The sequence below is a fragment of the Manis pentadactyla genome (genome assembly GCF_030020395.1).
Source record: "Manis pentadactyla isolate mManPen7 chromosome 15 unlocalized genomic scaffold, mManPen7.hap1 SUPER_15_unloc_1, whole genome shotgun sequence".
Taxonomy (NCBI): Eukaryota; Metazoa; Chordata; class Mammalia; order Pholidota; family Manidae; genus Manis; species Manis pentadactyla.
The window spans coordinates 1,420,749-1,440,456 of NW_026644588.1; the positions used below are offsets into that span (position 1 = coordinate 1,420,749).

Genomic DNA, 19,708 nt, shown 5'->3' on the forward strand with positions numbered 1-19,708 from the left:
ACCCTACAGCTGAAGAATACAATGAATGAAATGAAAAATGTAATAGAGGTCGTAACACCAGAATGTACAAAGCAGAATAAAGAAAAATAGAACCTTTACGAACTGTTGGCATGAATGGAAATGGGTGCAGACACTGTGGGAAACACTCTGCAGGTTCCTCAAAAAATTTGAAATAGAGGTGCCGTGCGATCCGGCAATCCCACCTCTGGGCACAGGTCCAAGGAAGTGAAAAGAGGGTCCTGAAGCAATGTCTGTACTGTCTTGTTCATGGCAGCTTTATTTGCAGGAGCCAAGAACCAAAGTGTCCCTCTGTGGAAGAGCGGATAAGAAGATGTGAGGAAACCTTTCAGCCATGAGAAAGAAGGAAATCCTTCCATTTGCAACACCATGGATGGACCTTGAGGGCATTATGCTAAGTGAAATCCATCAGAAGCAGAAGGGCAAACACTGTATAATAATCTCACTTAAATGTGGAATCTAAAAGAGCTGAACTCATAGAAACAGGAGAATTCTAATAGCCATGGATTGAGGGATGGGGAATGGGGAGATGATGGCCAAAGGGCACAAACTTCCAGTTTTAAGGTGAAAACCTCTGGGGATCTAATGTACAGCGTGGGGACTAGTGAACAATGTTGTATTATATATGTAAATATTACTAAGACAGTAGATCTCAGGTGTCTTAACCACACACACACACACACACACAGGTAATTATGTGGGGAGACGGAGGTGTTGACTAGCCCTACTTTATTCATTTCACAATATATGCATGCATCAAACCATCTATTGTACACCTTAGACTTACACAATGCTGTATGTCAATTACATCTCAATAAAGCTGGAAAAGAATTAAGGGAAGGAAAAGAAGAGGGAAGAGTAGGAGTAGGTAGGTGTAAACCTGGTTAAAGAGCATAGCAACTTTCTCTTTCCATTACTTGAGACTTTTCTGTAAATTGAAATTGCATTAAAATAAAAGATTAGAAATACCAATCCATGTATCTACCTTACCTGAAAGAGAAATAGCACATACAATATTTAATAGCATTTTAAACATAATCTAATATAATTTGACCTCATCATGAAGAAACAGCTAGGAAAAGATCGTCCAAAAGTAAAGAGTGTCTACAAAAACCTATACCAGTGTCACACCCACTGCTCCAATATTGAAATATTTTCCTTTTGTGGAGCAACAACAGACAGGTTCCCAGCCTCCCACTGACTCCTCATTAGTGTCCTTTAGTGTCGGTCCGATCTATCACCCAGACGCACTGAGGCAAGAGAAAATAGGACCATTTAGAGATTTCATAGGGAGAATTGAACCTGCCCCTACTGCTTTAAAATATTTTTAAGTATCACCTTCCCTCTGAGTCTAACACAGAATAACCTATTTAATGTCCCAACCCATCCTTGCCAACTAAACTTTTCCTCATCTATGCTCTGCTTTCTTCTCCATTTTCCATAGAACATAACACCCTCAAATAAACTAAACAATTTCATAACTTGGTTTTATTTAATGCTCCATTTTTCTCTCCATCATATGCTAGTGTCCATGTTTTGCACAATAATGATCCAGTAGAGCACATGATAGCCTGCACCATTATCAACCTCACTCACCAGATGGCACACTTTTTACAAGGAGGAACCTGCCTTGATCCATCACAGTAACCCAAGTCCACAATCAGGGTTCACTCTTCATGCTGCCAACCCTGCGGGTGGACAGACAGGTAATGGGTCATGTGCATCAGTCACTGTGATGTTATGCAGCATATAGCATATTCATTTTCCCTGCCCCAAAGCCTCTCTTTGCTGTGCCTATTCGTTCCCTCCCCAGACTCCACTGTCCTTGCAGTCACCGATCTTATTATTGTCTCCACAGTTTTGCCTTTTCCTGAATGCCATGTGGTTGGACTCGTGCAGCATGCAGTCTTTGCTGATTGGCTTCTTTCACTTGGGAACATGCATTTAAGTTTCCTCCGTGTCTTTGTTCGTGGCTTGACAGCTCAGTTCAGTTTAGCCCTGAATCACGTGCCATCGCCTGGATGTACCTCAGTTTATCACGTTTCCTTTTGTTTGCTGAGCTGCCCTTCCTCTGGCTCCAACGTTTAGAGCCGGCATGACAGCTCCTGCCAAGTGGGAAACGGGGCTTATCTTCCTCACTCAGCTGGGGGTGGGCATCCTTGGGAACTCCTTCCTCCTTTGCCTTTACAAACACGCACTTCTTGCTGGATGCAAGCTGAGGCCCCAGACAGGATTCTCAGCCAACTGGTCTTAGCCAGCTGCTTGGTGCTTCCCTCCAGAGGGATTCCTCAGACAACGGCAGCCATCACATCAAGACACTTCAGGATTGAGGCCCCACGTAAACCCCTCTTCTCTTTCCGCAGGGCAGCTGGAGGGATCTGCCTGGGAACCAGCTCCCTCCTCAGTGTCCCCCAGACCGTGGAGCTCTGCCCCGGTGCCTCCAGGTGGATGGAGCCCAGAGTCGGTGAAGCTCACTGGGTCTCCGGAAGCTCCCTGGCTCCTCTTCCCCACTGCACATCCCACTCAGGCTTGCAGCCCACATCTTCCCGCCTCGCTCTCTTCCACCCCCCAGATGAGGTCAGGGAACCCGGCTTTCTTCCAGTGAGTGACTGCACATAGCAAAATTGATCTCCAGCAGGAAGTAGACACGTGCTATTTGAAACAGAGGGCCCGGGTAGTATGACCAGAGTCTATCATTTGGGGGTCTCCCTCCCCTCTTATTCACCTGACACGATAGTTTCCCGAACTCAAGAAATTCTCCTCCTGGAAGGGTCTCCCCTGGCTTTAAATGCTTTTCTTTCTACCTTAAAGCAGGTTTGAGGGTTCAGCTGTACTCTGCACTTCCACGTACTCAGAGCCCGGGGCTGAACCTGAGGCTGGAATCCCTGCGTGGGCCCCAAAGGTCGTGGGATATGGGCACGGAAGCAGCCTCCGAAGTCTGCACGGGGACACCAGGGTGTCGGCTGAGAGCAGCTGTGCGAGGGCGGGGCGGGGCGCGCCCAGGGACGAGAGCGCACGTGTGGGGCGCCTGGAACGTGCTCCAGGTCGTGCAGGGGACACAGCGGGGCGGTACCAGAACCCGAGCGGCCAGGGGGGCGCCCCTCCCCGAAGAGCCGGGTCGGGCCGTGGACGCCCCAGCGAGGCCTCACCGAGCGGTAGCAGGGCGCCCTCGGCTTGCTTTTCCATCGGACCATCAAGCCCGGAATCTGACCAAAGCGCCGGGTCCCACTGCTCCCCTTTTCCCGAGGGACCCTGGATCGTTCCTGTCCTCCGCGAGTCGACTGGCTTCGGGGCAGCAGAGCCTCTGAGATTCGCGGCCGCGGGTGATGGGGGACAGGGCGGGCTGGGCGCCGCGGGGAGGGAGGCGGCCGGGTTGGGCCCGCAGAACCCTGGGTTCCGGGGGCCGCGGCACCTCGACCGGGCCTCCATGGCCGCGCCGCGGGGCTGAATCCCCAGCCGCGGCCCCCGAGCCCGCGCTGCCCTCCCCCGGCGAGTCGCCGAGCCACGCCTCTCCCCCCGGCCCCCAGGGGCGCCACCCGCCGGGACCCAGGGCGCCCCGGGGGCCAGCTCCGCGCCCACCACAGCCCGGCCCGCGTCCAACCCACCGCCGACGGCCACCCCAGGGCTCGGCGCCGCCGAAGGGTCCCCGTGTGCGAGTGGAGATGCAGGCGTGAGCCCCGGGCCTGGAGGGCCCCGGTGCAGGCCCTTTGCCGCACACCTGCCGGGACAGCCTCGGGGCATCACGGGACAGCAGGAAGCCGCCTGGACGATATAAACAGCACTGAGGCGTCCTGGACCCCTTGGGGCAGGGGGGCTACCCGCTGCATTGTCTCCCGAGACCCGGGCTTACCTTCATCCTGGGGCTCTAGGAGGCGTCCTCAGCTTCTTTTCCGTCTTAGCTACTGTAGTCTACAATGAATTTAGCACTTCTTTCCTGTTTACTGTTTTCCTTAAATACGCTAAGACTTGTAGGTTTGTCTTTCTTATATCCTAACTTGTCTCATGAACTTACCGTAGTGAGTGAAACTCACCGCTCATTGAATATTTATTAAAGAATTGAATAAACAGATCCACATCTATTTTATTTCTTTTTGCTGTTACATCTACCTTACAAAGTCCTTTTTAACTACACCTACAAACATTAATCAATGTTTTCATAAATTTAAAAAAATCAAATTTATGGGATATAATCCTGAGTGGCCAAACTTTCAGCATAGCCATTGCTTACATAATCCTCTCTCTTCCTAGACTCCAGCATGTCCTGTTCAATTTTCCCTGAGATTTTTAACTTATTTTTTTATGCTTATGTTTTCCCAGAGCTCTCCAGCCACTATCTTTGAATTACTATGTAATCATTATTAACAGCTCTCATTGATTTTCATTTCATACGTTTTTCTGAGATACAAACTCCCCGATACAGACATGATCTATCCCTGCAATTCAGTTGCCATGATTATCACTTCCCATCAAATGGTTGAGATCTTTTTGTTCCAAACCTTTATCTCACGGTTGCAGTGGTCCACTTTGCACAGGCGAACACTATAGACACTGTCCTATTCCAAAATGACATTTGGTTACTGGTTCTTGTCTTTTTTTTCTTAATTTTTATTAAGGTATGATTGATATACACTCTTATGAAGACTTCACATGAAAAAACAATGTGGTTACTACATTCACCCATATTATGAAGTCCCCACCCATATCCCAGTGCAGTCACTGTCCATCAGTGCAGCAAGATGCCAGAGATTCACTGTGTCCCTTCTCTGTGCTACACTGTTCTCCCCGTGATCCCCCACACCATGTGCACTAAACATAATACCCCTCAGTCCCCTTCTCCCTCCCTCCCCACCTGCCCTCCCACACCCCTCCTCTTTGGTAACCACTAGTTCATTCTTGGAGTCTGAGTCTGCTGCCATTTTGTTCCTTCAGTTTTGCTTCATTGTTATACTCCACAAATGAGGGAAATCATTTGGCATTTGTCTTTCTCCACCTGGCTTATTTCACTGAGCATAATACCCTCTAGCTCCATCCATGTTGTTGCAGATGGTAGGATTTGTTTCTTATGGCTGAATAGTATTCCATGGTGTGTATATGTACCACATCTTCTTTATCCATTCATCTACAGATGGACACCTGGGTTGCTTCCATTTCTTGGCTATTGTAAAAAGTACTGCAATGAACATAGGGGTGCATATGTCTTTTTGAATCTGAGAAGTTGTATTCTTTGGGTATATTCCAAGGAGTGGGATTCCTGGGTCAAATGGTATTTCTATTTTTAGTTTTTTGAAGAACCTCCATTTTGCTTTCCACAATGGTTGAAATAGCTTACATTCCCACCAGCAATGTAGGAGAGTTCCCCTTTCTCCACATCCTTGCCAACATTTGTTGTTTTTAGTCTTTTCGATGATGGCCATCCTTGCTGGTGTGAGGTGATATCTCATTGTGGTTTTAATTTGCATTTCCCTGATGACTAGTTATGTGGAGCATCTTTTTATGTGCCTGTTGGTCATCCGAATTTCTTCTTTGGAGAACCGTCTCTTCATATCCTCTGCCCATTTGTTAATCAGGTTATTTGCTTTTTGGATGCTGAGGTGTGTAAGTTCTTTATATATTTTGGATGTTAAGCCATTGGTGGATATGTCATTTACAAATATATCCTCCCATGCTGTAGGATGCCTTTTTGTTTTGTTGATGATGTCCTTTGCCGTACAAAAACTTTTTAGTTTGGTGTACTCCCATGAGTTCGTTTTTGCTTTTGTTTCCCTTTCTCAAGGAGATGGGTCCAGGAAAAAGTTGCTCATGCTTATATTCAGGAGATGTTTGCCTATGTTGTCTTCTAAGAGTTTTATGGTTTCATGACTTACATTCAAGTCTTTAATCCATTTCTAGTTTACTTTTGTGTATGGGTTAAACAATAATGCAGTTTTATTCTCTTGTGCATACCTGTCCAATTTTGCCAACACCAGCTGTTGAAGAGGCTGTCATTTTCCCATTGTATGTCCATGGCTCCTTTATCATATATTAATTGACCATATATGGTTGGATTTATATCAGGGCTCTCCAGTCTGTTCCATTGGTCTATGGGTCTGTTTTTGTGCCAGTACCAAATTTTCTTGATTACTGTGGCTTTGTAGTAGAGCTTGAAGTTGGGGAGTACAATTTCCCTTGCTTTATTTTTCCTTCTCAGGATTGCTTTGGCTATTCGAGGTCTTTTGTGGTCCATATGAATTTTAGGACGATTTACTCTACTTCATTGAAGAATGCTGTGCATTGAATCTGTAGATTGCTTTAGGCAGGATGGCCATTTTGACAATATTAATTCTTCCTATCCATGAGCACAGGATGTGTTTCCATTTATTGGTATCTTCTTTAATTTCTCCCATGAGTGTCTTGTAGTTTTCAGAGGATAGGTCTTTCACCTCCTTTTTTGGATTTATTCCTAGGTGTGTTTTTTTATGCAATTGTGAATGGAATTGTTTTCCTGATTTCTCTCTCTGCTAGTTCATTGTTAGTGTGAAGGAATGCCACAGATTTCTGTGTATTAATTTTGTATCCTGCAACTTTGCTGAATTCAGATATTAGATCTAGTAGTTTTGGAGTGGATTATTTGGGGTTTTTATGTACAATATCATGTCATCTTCAAACAGGGACAGTTTAACTTCCTCCTTGAATGGCTCTTCTTTTAAAGAGTTGTCAGATTCCTCAAAGGAATGGAATGTATATAAGGATATGGGGTAAGAAATACTATAGAGATAAACCATTGTTCCTCACTGAGTTGGACACAATCAGTGGCTATACAGGCAGGAACCAGGAACAGAGCTCCGCTTTTGTCTTCCTGCTTTAGAGCAGTCTAACATCCCTTTTCTATCATCTCTCTCCTGTCCCAGTGTGGTGTCTTATTCTTTTGTTCTTTACCCAACATACTGAAATTCACAAAGCTGATTCTAACATCTTGGGCTACACTGGAAGAGAAGAGGAAAATGTTTATTAGGTCCCAGCTAAGAGTGGGCACATTTTATATTTGAATGATTCCATGGAATGACATATGCTTTGGGCTCTATAATCATTGACAGCAACTGAAAATAATACGTTTAGACTCCGGAATCTTGCTAAACATCAAAGTCTGAAATCATGTCTCTAAAACCTTGGGTTGTTATGCCCAGAATTCCTGATCCCCAAAGACTGCTAGGGAGCTGAGTCCGATGCAAAAGCAAAGAGCCTTTATTTGAGCTAGCTTGAGCTCAATCTCCTATCTCCACTGACACAGTGGCAAGATGCCAGAGAGAGAGTGCGAGTTTCAAAAGCACAAAGCCTTTATAGGGGTCTAGGGGCAGTTGGTGGGGTGATGGTCGTGGCTCTAGTTGATTGGGGAAGCTGTAGGTCTTGGCTGATTGGTCAGGGAGCTTTGCATGGTTACTTTGTTGGGCTCTGGATCTTTCCCGGAAAGGCGTCATGTCAGGGACATAGTTACTCAAGATGGAGGGCACAGAACAAAGTGGAGTCAGTCCTGGTTTGCTCTTTCATTCCCCCTTTGTAATGTTCCTTTCGGGCCCAATCATGGGACTGGCTGCATTGCTATTTGGCTTTCTTCTGTTACTAGGGGCTTGTGTTGAGCACGGTGGACCATTAGTCAGATGGCCCCCACGCGGTCTCTGATAAACTGGACTAGCCTGTTTACGATACAAGGCCCGAGGGTTAGTAAAAGCAGTAGGATGGCGAGAGGTCACAGATCATCTGCATATTGAAGGAGGGTGGAGCTTGAGAGAGTAAGGGATTTGAGGTCTTGTCCTGCCTTGACTTTTCTCTGGGATACCAACGTTTTGGTCTGGGAGCATATTAAAAGGCTGCCTGCTCAGCTCTTAAGGTGGGCTGAGGTATTATATTGTCTATTTGCTAAAGAATCCTGCCTTTCACTACGCCGTCTACAGCAGGGTCTGCATGCTAAATTAGCTGTTCAGTTTGCAAAATTACCTAGTCAGACCTGAAGGAGGGAAGACAGCACATAGGCTTGGTCCTTTTAGTATGCTAAAGTGAATCTTATACAGGATCACAAATGATTTGAATAATAAAACATGTGCTACTCTTCTTTATCTGGGGAATATTAACTGATCTCACTGAAGAATGATTCTAGAGCTTAATGTTCAACATAGTTTTAGTAGGGGGTGTTTCCTAGCATGTATTTACATTGCTGACTGCAAATATCCTGCCTTGTTTTTTCTGGAGGCCCTCACCCTGTTCTGTCTACACTCACGGTCCCTTTCTCATTCCCCCCTCTAGAGATAGAGACGCTAGCTGCTACTGGAAAAAGAGGATGACGGCTGCTCTGGCTGCTTCATGCTGAGAGGGGACGCAGTAAGGTCTCCATCAGTGGTTGTTCGAGAGGGCCTCGGAAGATGGATACTTCTACTCTAGGTTCCATTTCTATTACTATTTGCAGTTTTTTTTTTTTGGTTTCTAGGCGAGAGAAGAAATCGTGTTACTAGGTTAAGTAGCAACATCTGGAGTTGAATTTTTTTTCTGGAAGGACAAACTTGATGAGATTAAGAATGCATGGTTGAAGATGAGAACTAGAGATAGTAAAACTTTAATTGAAATGACAGGAGAAAACTAAAACTTCTGGGAAATCATAGCCAGATATTTTGAAGAAGCCAGAATTCTGGATCTAGTTTATGTCCCAATGACTAATATTAGGATTTACTATGGATAAGAGTGCATTATTGAAACAATACTTTTCTCTAAAATCACCCTCATTTTTATTAGATGTAGCCAGATTAAGAAAATAATTAACACTTGGCTTAATTATTTGCATAAATGCAGCAAGAAGAGCAATTGATTACATAGGCTATTTTAAATTGGCTTTGCTGGAACTTTTCGCAAGGAATTTCAGATTGAACTTTTAAAGGCCTCTTGAGGCCAGACAGCCAAGCCAGACTTGTCATCAGGTTTTGCCTGCAGTACCTGTAGATCTGGGTGAATTCCTCTCTTCTCGAGGTCCCCAAGACATCCTGAGGTTCCTGCACCTGCCAGGAAGTGACCTTCCTTACTAACCTGGTAAGGCTGCTGTGAACCTTGTAAGCAAGATACCAGGCCAGTTCTTCCAAGGGGCTTTGTTGGCTTTATAGAGTCAACCTTAGTTCCTTGAAGCTGTTCATATCTAAGTTTATGCACGTGTCTCTCAGGTATAACATTCCAGTCAAAGCCTTGGTAATATAACCTGTGTTTTTAATTGGTCCTCTTACAAGGAAAGCAGATTCTTGTTGGACTTATGCAAATAAACATACTGCCATGAAATATAAAAATAGTCACTGAGGGTTTTTAAATTCTGGAGGGATCAGGTAGACAGAAAGATAAAGTTTCAATTCTGCTTATAAAGATAGTCATTTAATAAACTGTTGTCAGCTTACAAGAAAAAAGCTTAAAACACTTTATCAACAACATTTGAAACAAAAAGCCATAAAATCATCTTCCTTAGTTTACTTAATTCTATGTAATTAATACCTGTTCTGCTGAAATCTAGTTCTTTACTAGCTTAAGAGTAATAAAAGTGACTATAAATAACAAAAGACTTACAAATAACAATGGTTAAAGACCTGATGAGAGCTTACCATAAGACAGTTGACATAAGAAAATTTGGATATTTCTGTAACATAAAACATTCGGTGATAAAGTTTAGCATCATTCCCTTTGACAGTGCTTTCCAGGTAAATATATATCAGATGAATAAGCCAAATTAGCCAAATACTTTCTCCAATGAGAAAAAATTCTTCTGACATGTTCCAAGGGCCCTCTGGAAAATATCAGAGTGAACTAGAGGTAAAAGCACCTTTTGCATTTGATTTTTTTTTTGTCACTTGCTTAAATAGGATTATAGGTTGCCATGAAGCAATACTTATTTATTTAACTGGAATGACAACATAATATTTCAAAGGCAAATAAAGAAAAGTTAGCAAAGTTTAGCTTTTAGTCTTTTTAATATAAAGATCTCATTATCTTTAATACTCAGACAACTCATTGAGATTTTAAGCATGAGAAACTTTTGATAAAACAATTAGAAAACCCTTTGTAATCTTTCAACATTAATGGTTGACTAATAAATTTTTGTTCTTTTAACAAAGAATTCTACTTTTGCTGTGTAATTGATAGAGACTTATTTGCTTTAATTTCATGTAGCATGACTATATCAATTCTCCTCAAACTTTTTGCAACCTTCTTTTTACATTTAGAGTTCTCCCTCTAAATAAACAGCTGTACTTTAGAACAATTACCTTCTTTTATCCTCAACAAAAAGAATTTCCATTCTTTATACTTTCTCTTATTAAAATACACATCTTTTTCAGAAAGTATAGATGTTTTCTTCTTTAAGTAGCTTTAATTAGACCTTAAAACCATTAGGAACTTTAACTTTTAGTGAACACTGAGTAGGTTATTGTAAACGTTAAGCTAACATTCTTTAGATTGACAAATTTATGAACACATTTTATAATTTCTGTAACCATGAGCTTTACAGCACAATCTCTCACTAAGCACAAAGTCTATCTTTTTAACTTAGCAAAACTTTAAGGTTTTAGGTTATGACATAGATTTTCAGGCTGTAGGTAGGTATACACACTAACACACAATTACTATCAAGACGTTCACTTGCTACACTTAGTTTATTCATTCTTAACAACTATGCTGGATTACCTACAAAACCTTTTCTGAATACTGTTAGGCTGGAAGAAGGAAAAACAAGGACATGCAAACACAATAGCGAGATGCCATAGGGGGAGAGCAGACCAGACCCCAAGGTCTGTGCCTTATATGGAAAGGGGACAGCTCTTTCTGAATTCCATCCTTCTGATGTGCCAACTAAGACTCGGATGTCAGCCTCCTCCCTCTTGGAAGGAAAAAATGTTTCTAGTTGTCTATTATGTCACCTTTAGCCAATCATACCTCTCCACGACCCTAGGATAGCTTGCCCACTCCTCCCCCTCCTAACCCCTTATAAGCCCCCACCTCCCTGACTGGGTGTGACTTCCCCGGTCTGTAATACCCAGACTGCAGAACATCACCTGGGAGTTGCACTCAAATAAACTACCTGGCCCTTTGTTGCCTCTCTTCGCCTGCTTATTTCGGCTAAAATTTTTCTTACAAATATTAGACAAAGTCAAGCCTCTAAGCATTTTATTCTTGAAAGATTTAGCAGATAACATCAACTTAAATGACTTTAGGTAAACTTAGGCAGCTGATAACCATAAGGACATGTCTGTTTCAGTTCAACTTAAATAAGCATTAATGCTTAATATTTTTTATTAGAATTTTCTAGAAGTTTTAGAATGCCCAATTTTTACAAGCGCTTGTCTTTAAATCAGCTTTTATTAATGCCACCTGGAGGTAGAAAAATATTTTCATTTACACACTTAGACACACAAACATAGATTGAGACTTAATGATAAGGTTCCCTCTGGCAGCCATCTGACATTGAAAGCTGGCTACTCGCTAGAACAAAAAGTCAGCCACCGACCCTTCCGGACCTCTACACTGAGGTTACTAGCTCTTCTCCTGACTTCTTTTAAATGATCAATCATAATACTTAGGAGAGTGGTCTGAGCCTGTCCCATAATGTTCGTCCAGTACGTTCACAAAACAAAACAGAAAAACACAGAAACAGACAAACAGAGGGCCCTTGAAAGCAGTCTTCCAACTCTGTGGAAGCAAAACCGAAACCTAGATTACAGGCCTCACGCCAACCGGCGGCAGCGACCCGCCTCTTCTCACACCTTGGAGGGGATTCCACGTCCCTCCAGGTAGGATCGGAACGTCTTCCGAATCCTCCACCCGTGGTCCACCTGTGCATCCACATAGACCGCTTCGGGCAGTACCGGGATTCCAGAAAAGAGCTCACGCAAACACAGACAGAAGGCGGACACACAAAAGAGACAAGGAACGAACAAATACCAACTGTGGCCAGTCAGACTCTCCGGGTCGGGGTCCCTCGGGGTCTTGAGGATCCCGGATGAGCCTCCAAATATGCCCAGAATTTGTGATCCCCAAAGACTGCTAGGGAGCCGAGTCTGATGCAAAAGCAAAGAGCCTTTATTCGAGCTAACTCGAGCTCAATCTCCTACATGCACGGACACAGCGGCAAGATGCCAGAGAGTCCAAGTTTCAAAAGCACAAAGCTTTTATAGGGGTCTAGGGGCAGTTCGTGGGGTGACGGTCGTGGCTCTAGCTGATTGGATGGTGAGGCTGTGTGTCCTGGCTGACTGGTCGGGGAGGTTTGCGTAGCAACTTTCTTGGGCATGGGAAAGTTCACGGGCGTGGGAACCTTCCCGGAAAGGGGTCATGTCGGGGCCTTAGTTACTCAAAACGGAGGGCACAAAACAAAATGGAGTCGGTCCCGGTTTGTGCTTTCAGGGTGACCAGTTGCCAACCCTTCTCAGAAATCTGAGAACACCCGCCTTAAGGGGGGGCCAAGCCTTTCCCCTGCACTTGGAGAATAGGAGCACGGCCTCCCAGCACCTCTTCCAGCGCCCTTTTACCCTGCAGGTCCGTGTGAGGGGTGCCGTACTATCAGGCTTGGAGAACGGTGAGAACTACATTACCCAGAAGGGACTGCGCTGGCCGCCGTTGTGGTGAGCCAATGAAAGCTCAGGAGTCGGGCAATACAGAGGGCACGCAAAGCGTCCGGAAAGGGCTTCCGGCGTCTTCCACGCGGTGGTTTAGGCCGCGTCTGGGTCTGTGCGCTGGGTGACTGACGCTGTAACTCCGGTCGGGGTTGAGAAGGTCCGAGAAGAGGCGCCGTCCCCGCCGCAAGGAGGCGAGTGTGAGGCCCGGCAACGCCGTCCGCGGGCCCCGCGCCAGGGCCGGGGTCGCGCCTACCGCGCCCTGCTGCGTCCACGGAGTCCGATGATGGCGGCTGCGAGGAGGGACCCGCCTCAGGTACCTGCCCGTCCCCGGGCCTACCGCCCGCACCCACCCACCCTCAGGCCACGAGTGCGGGGCCCTGCTCACGACCCGCCGCCCATGCCCCAGGCCCTGTACGAAAGGCGCGCGTGGGCGGGGCCCCTGTTCTGAGCGCAGGTGTGACGGCGCGTTACGGGCGGGGGATCTCGGGAAACCTGGTATCAGTCATGCGTCTTTAGGGGACAGAGAACTGAGAGGGAGTGGCGCCTGGAATGGCAGGCTAGCCTCTTAAGGCGGCTGGGAGCCATTGAGAGTGGTGAACAGAAAAGGCCCCAGCTGACCTAGTCTTCTGAAGGTTTATCAAAAGCCGCACAGAGGAACAGACTGGAAGGGGAAATAGTAAGAGGCACAGGGGTATTTAGTCCTTGTACAGTGCCACACAGCTAATAAAAGTCAGCACTGAGGACGAAGACGCGGAGATAAGGCAGACATCCAAGGTGAGCCCGGCTCCGGGCGGCAAGGAATAGGGAAGCCCGGAGCCCGTGGTGCGTTTCACGGTCGCCCGTCTCTCAGAACTTCCCTCTTCACACAGATTATTACCAGTACAGCGGCACTTACGGACCCTGCAGGGTGTTCCAGAACGTACTGCTCCTGATCCTGCTCTTGAACTCTAATTGTGGTGTCCTGGGACTCTTATCCTTCCAGGCCTTGGGCCTGGGGACCCTGAGCAGATCCTAATCTCAAGGTCCTCAGACAGGGTAGGGGTTTTATAGAGTGGTCCCTGTTGCTGACAGCCAGCGGAATGAGGTGTGGGGGAAGGATGCCCCAGGTACACATGCCTGTGTGCAGGTGCTTGTGGGGGAGACTGAGCCGGTTCGAAGGAACCTTCCCTTCCTTTCTCATATGAGCACAGAACCATGGGGCAGGACTCGTTACTGGGGTGGCTCCCTGAGAGCTTGGTGTGTGTTCTGCTGGTCTTGGGAATGCTTTGGAGCAGAGGAGGGGGGTGATCTGACCCAGCTCTTCCCAGGCTTCCTGTGGCTGCAGCATGGACAGCGGACAGCAGGTATGAGGAGAATGGCAGGAAGACCAGGGAGGAGGCTACTGCGGCAGTCCAGTGGGTGTGGATGCTCTGGGCCAGTTGGGGGGATTGGAAGTCGGAGAAAAGGTTGAATTCTGTATCATTCTTTTTTTTTTCTGTCTTAGTAGATCTTGTATTTTCTCATTCAGAAGGTAAGAGAGACGTCAGGGATGACTAAGGTTTTTGGAAAAGTTCAATGACCGGACGGATGGAAGCTCCATCAGCTGGGACGTGGAAGCCTGTAGTACAATTAATTTTTGCTCAGGATATTAGTGATGATTTCACTGTGTTGAGTGTGTGAGATGTTTTGAGGAACAAATTAGTAGAGTGGGTAGCTGGCCACACAGGTATGAAAAATTGGAGGATAGTATGCGCCCCAGGGTGGAGCGGTGTGTCTAAGCTCAGGTCACCTAAGCAAAATTCCTGGGAAGTCCAAGATCGAAGCACTGGGAGATGTGTTTCCCGGTGAGGGGCTCTCTTCCTGTCTTACAGATGTCTGCCTCCTCACCTTAGCCTCACATTGCCTCTCCTTGGTTCAGCACAGTGGAATGAGCAGGAGATGTCTTCCTTTGCTCCTAAGGGTCACACCCTTATGACCTAATCTAAACCTGAGTACCTCCCAGAGGCCCCCACCTCCAAATAACATCGTACTAGGAAGTAGGGCTTCAACGTAGGCGTTTTAGGGGGATGCGTACATTCAATCCACAGCACTGTGGGTCACGTTTAGTGGAATAATCCTGATGATGTTCATAGCAGACCAGGAAGTCTGAGGGTTGGGTCTCATGCTTGGGCACCTGGTAGAGGTGATAGACATGACAGACAGAGGAGAGAAGGGGCACTGGGAACAGCGTGGAAGAGAGGGTGATCTGGCATGTGGCTGAGGCTTCTGAACATTGCGCGCTGCCGACACAGAGGTAGAGGCTTATATAGGAGTAACTGAGGCAAGATGACAGGTCAGTCATCCTGCTTATTCGTGGCTGGGGGAGGGGGTGGGGGCTCACCAGGATTTTGTTCTGTCAGGAATTTGAGTCAGGCAGGAGGGTTAGTTAAGTAGCACAAATGAGCATCTGGAGAACTGAACCTGGGCTGCAAAGCCTCTGGGACTGGCTTTAGGAATGACGATGAGGAGAGGAAGGCTGTGGTGAGAAGTCAAGTGCAGTACAAGTGGGAAAAGGTCTTGGGTGTATGAGATAGACAAGTGGTTCTGGGGTGCTGAGGTCGAGGCGAGTAAGAGAGCCACGGCAGGAAGCCTTTAGAGCAGGACCCTGGACTGCCGACGGCCAGGGGTATCATTGGCGGTGTGAGGTGCTACCAGGTCCTGTTTGACGTAGGAGGGACAGGGTAGTGCCTTTGGTGCAGAACAGGGAAGACGCAGTAACCATGAGACAGACATTCGTAGAGTGATCTCCGGGCCGGGAGATGTGAACTGGCGGCCTGAGTGCTCTGGCATTGAGGATATAAGGATGAGGTCTGAGCCCGCCCCATTGGCTCTGTCTGAGACGCATGACGTGGGAGACTGTAAGACTGCCTGGCCAGAGGGAGTATGTCCCTGCAGGCCGGGCCCAGAGCTTCAGTGCTGCCTGCCTGCCTGCTGTTGCTGTGGTTGGACACGGGGATGAAAGGGCCTAGGAGGAGAGTGCTTATCAGTGGTGCCAGGCCCTGATGTCTCCTCTGAGATGGGAAAATGAGAAGGAGGGTGAGCAGAGGACAAATGAATAAGTGGGTGAACTTGGGGTCCTAGGAGAAAAGTTGATCATGGAGTGAACTGTCCCCATTATTGCAGGGCTCTGTGACCTTTGAGGACGTGGCCATTTACTTCACCCAGGAGGAATGGGGACTCCTTGGTGAGACACAGCGGTTCCTATACCATGACGTGATGCTGGAGATCTTTGCACTTATAGCGTCCCTAGGTAAGGCTTTCATATTCCTCCCAGTGTCCTTAACTGGTCCCTCCCCATCTCAGAGGCAGCTCTGTCCTTTCCACAGCCAGACCATGGTCTGTGCTGACTTCCCCACTCCCTTGAAATATGTGCTACGGGTGCCAGCACGAAGCTGTGTGCACCCCTCAAGCAGCCCTACCACCTGCAAGGTGCACAGCCAAGGATCTGGGAGTCCCAAGTCTGGCAGGCAGCCTAATGGATGTCCCCTAGCTTGCCTTCTCCCTGCAAGGTGACTGTCCAGATCCCTGGAACCTTGTGCCCCATGTTCTGCCTCCTTCCTGTTTTTTTTTTCAAGTTGAGATTTAATTGAGACATATAACATCGTATTAGTTTCAGGTGTACAACATAGTGATTCCATATTTGTATACATTGCAAAATGCTCACCACAGTAAATCGTTAACATTCATCACTGTACAGAGTTAAAAAATTTTTTTATTGGGATGAGAACTTAAAGGATTTCCTCCTGACTGCATGTGTTAGGAATTGCAAGCAATATCTTGGTCACTGTGGGCTTTTCTTGAAAGACTGCACTTTGGGATTTTACTGTAATGGGTCTTTCCTTTCTGTGCTCTGCTGATTCCAGAGTTGCTCTGGGTCTGTGCTGGCCACTCACCTGTGTTGTCTTTCTCTGAGGACTTGCTACATTCAGGTCCCATGTAGTTACACAGCTGGAGGTGCAGGGTGAGCCCTGGTTACTTCACAGGGTGGACATGCCAAGATGGTGTCAGGAGGCCTGGCCATGGTGCATGCCAGCTCAGGGAGGGAATGACATCATAGCTGTGTTCACATCATGCCAGGACCCTGCCATGTGTCCACCAGTGTTTTGGTGCAAGTGCCACTGGCCACATCACTTTCTTGTGCATAATTGACATTTTCGTAATTTGTCCTTTCAACTGTGACTTCCAGTCCCTGGCTGTCCCCACGCTTCTGACCTCTGTGTATCGCTTATTCTGTCTACTGTACAGTCTGCAGTTCTCCCACAGTGATCCACACACAGAGTGTTGTATGCACATATTTTCAAGTTGTCCTTGAACACCATGTACTCAGTTCTGAGTGTATTTCTCTGTGTTTGGACACAGCCATCTTTCTGCATTGTATGGCCATGTCCCTGGCTGACAAGGTCCCCGCTGAAGGCTGTTGTTAGGCAGTGAGTCAGTCATCCTGCCTTTTTTCCCTGTGTGACACCCATATTTGTGTGCCCTTTATCCCAGAAGATCTCCCTTAATCTGTGAACTTTAGAGGCCCTCTACTGCAAAGTGGCCCTCCCTTCAGATTGCTGCCCATGAAAACATTCCCATGGATTCGTTCTTTGATTTAAATGTATGTGTATGGCACACACATTTTTGTTGACTTATCCCTCCCACTGGTGTTAACCTTTACCGTATTAGCATTTCTCTGCCTTCAGATTGTTGGTGTGGAGCAAAGGATGAGGTACCTTCTGAGCAGTGTGTTCCTGTAGAAGATGCCAGGACTTCCATGGCAGGTCCATTGACTGAGAAGACCCATCCTTGTGAGAAGTGTGTCCCAGTGTTGAAAGACATTTTACACCTGACTGAGCTCCAAGCAACATATCCTGGACAGAAACCATACCTGGGTGGGACATCTAGAGGATTATGGTACAGTGAAAACCTTCGCCAGTACCAAAAGTGTGACAGTGAAGAGAAAATCTTCAAAGTAGACATGGACAGGACCTCACTTGTGACAAGCTGCAGATTCCATGTGTTGGGGAAGCCCTTCACTTGTGGGGATGGTGCAAAGGACTTTTCAGCGCTATCAGGCCTTGTGCAGCACCAGGCCACTCCCAATGGTGAGAAGCCACATGGCACCATCAAGCATAGGGAGTCCTTTAACAGTGGGAAAAGTTGTAACAAGTGGGTTGAATGCAGGGAAGTATTTAGCAACCCTCACACACTTCACCACCCGAGAATCTGCACTGGAGATGGTCTTGATGAATGTAGCAACTGTGGAAAAGCCTTCAGCTGCAAGTACAAACTTATTCGGCACCAGGAAGTTCACACTGGAGCAAGGCCATATGAGTGTGGTGAATGTGGGAAATTCTTTAGTTCCAAAAACTCCCTCACTAAACACAGGAGAGTTCACACTGGAGAAAGGCGTTATGAATGTGGTGAATGTGGGAAATTCTTTAGCCGCAAAAGCTACCTCATTCGGCACAGGACAGTTCACACTGGAGAAAGGCCTTACGAGTGTGGTGAATGTGGGAAATTATTTAGCCGCAAATCCTGCCTCACTCAACACAGGAGAGTTCACACTGGAGAAAGGCCTTATGAGTGTGGTGAATGTGGGAAATTCTTTAGCTACAAAGCCTCCCTCATTCGCCACAGGACACTTCATACTGGAGAAAGGCCTTATAAGTGTGTTGAACGTGGGAAATCTTTCAGTGAGGACACTGTCCTTGTTCAACACCAAAGAGTTCCCACTGGAGAAAGACCTTATGAGTGTGGTGAATGTGGGAAGTTCTTTAGGTGGAAAAAGTACCTCACTCAACACAGGAGAGTTCACACTGGAGAAACGCCTTATGAGTGTGGTGAATGTGGGAAATTCTTTAGGTGGAAAAAGTACCTCACTCAACACAGGAGAGTTCACACTGGAGAAACGCCTTATGAGTGTGGTGAATGTGGGAAATTCTTTACCTGCAAAACCCACCTCATTCAACACAGGACAGTTCACACTGGAGAAAGGCCTTATGAGTGTGGTGAATGTGGGAACTTCTTTAGCCGCAAAAGCCACCTCATTCGACACAGGAAAGTTCACACTGGAGAAAGGCCTTATGAGTGTGGTGAATGTGGGAACTTATTTAGCCGCAAAAGCCACCTCATTCGACACAGGAAAGTTCACACTGGAGAAAGGCCTTATGAGTGTGGTGAATGTGGGAAATTCTTCAACCGCAAAAACTGCCTCACTCAACACAGGAGAGTTCACACTGGAGGAAGGCCTTACAAGTATGGTGAATGTGGGGAATTTTTTAGCTACAAAGCCTCCCTCATTCAACACAGGACACTTCATACAGGAGAAAGGCCTTATAAGTGTGTTGAATGTGGGAAAACTTTCAGTGAGAACTCTGTCCTTGTTCAACACCAAAGAATTCACACTGGAGCAAGGCCTTATGAGTGTGGTGAATGTGGGAAATTCTTTACCCTCAAAACCTGCCTCACTCGACACAGGAGAGTTCACACTGGAGAAAGGCCTGATGAGTGTGGTGAATGTGGGAAATTTTACGTGCAAAACCCACCTCACTCAACAGGACAGTTCACACTGGAGAAAGGCCTTATCAGGGCAATGAATGTGGTAAATCCTTTAGCCAGAACTCTGCCCTCCTTTGACACAGGAGAGCTCACTTGCAGTTAATGTGGGAAATCCTTGAGATGCAAATCTGACCTGTCAACACCAAAAATTCACACTGGAAAAGGCCTTAGATACTCAAAGAGAATTTACTCTTTCCGTATTAAGTGTAACTGTTGGGTAAAAACCTCTGTGAGAAGTCACCTGTGTGGGATTCACATATAAAGTATAAAAGTCATATGAATACTTATATCTGACTTGATATTTTATAGTTCATGATTCATGGTCAAAACAAACACTTTCTGTGATATGAGTGCCCTTGCATTGTTCCCTATGTAAGAACTTGTTCGCTATGCTTCAGAAGATTGGAGACTGTTGAAAGTTGGACTTGGTGATTGTGCATTGAGTTCCCTATACAGAATTTTATTGTTATCAACCATTTCATCAATAAATATGAGAGGTGCTCTCTCAGCACCACTCTTGT

At 46.4% G+C, this 19,708-nt stretch overlaps 2 protein-coding genes across 2 annotated transcripts; one reads left to right on the forward strand and one right to left on the reverse strand.

Annotated features, from left to right (window-relative positions):
* Positions 1 to 1,613: 1,613 nt before the first annotated feature.
* LOC130682291 (basic proline-rich protein-like) lies at positions 1,614 to 3,759 on the reverse strand. Its single transcript, XM_057496669.1, has 3 exons — positions 3,168 to 3,759; positions 2,870 to 2,956; positions 1,614 to 1,706 (listed from the first exon to the last, which is right to left on the reverse strand). The coding sequence occupies exons 1-3, from the start codon at positions 3,757 to 3,759 to the stop codon at positions 1,693 to 1,695; spliced, it is 693 nt and encodes a 230-aa protein (XP_057352652.1). The 3' UTR covers positions 1,614 to 1,692.
* Positions 3,760 to 18,040: 14,281 nt separating this feature from the next.
* LOC130682292 (zinc finger protein 781-like) lies at positions 18,041 to 19,701 on the forward strand. The gene has a single exon (XM_057496670.1). It carries the CDS (start codon positions 18,041 to 18,043, stop codon positions 19,223 to 19,225), a length of 1,185 nt encoding a protein of 394 aa, XP_057352653.1. The 3' UTR covers positions 19,226 to 19,701.
* Positions 19,702 to 19,708: the final 7 nt, after the last annotated feature.

Bases quoted from the DNA above. Each gene is read 5' to 3' on its own strand.
- LOC130682291 (XM_057496669.1), bottom strand. From the start codon at position 3,759: ATGCCCCGAGGCTGTCCCGGCAGGTGTGCGGCAAAGGGCCTGCACCGG. The intron at 2,957-3,167 runs GTGAGGCCTCGC...GTCCCCGTGCAG, and splicing joins GGGCGCCCTGCTACCGCTCG to ACTTCGGAGGCTGCTTCCGT.
- LOC130682292 (XM_057496670.1), top strand. From the start codon at position 18,041: ATGAATGTGGTGAATGTGGGAAATTCTTTAGCCGCAAAAGCTACCTCA.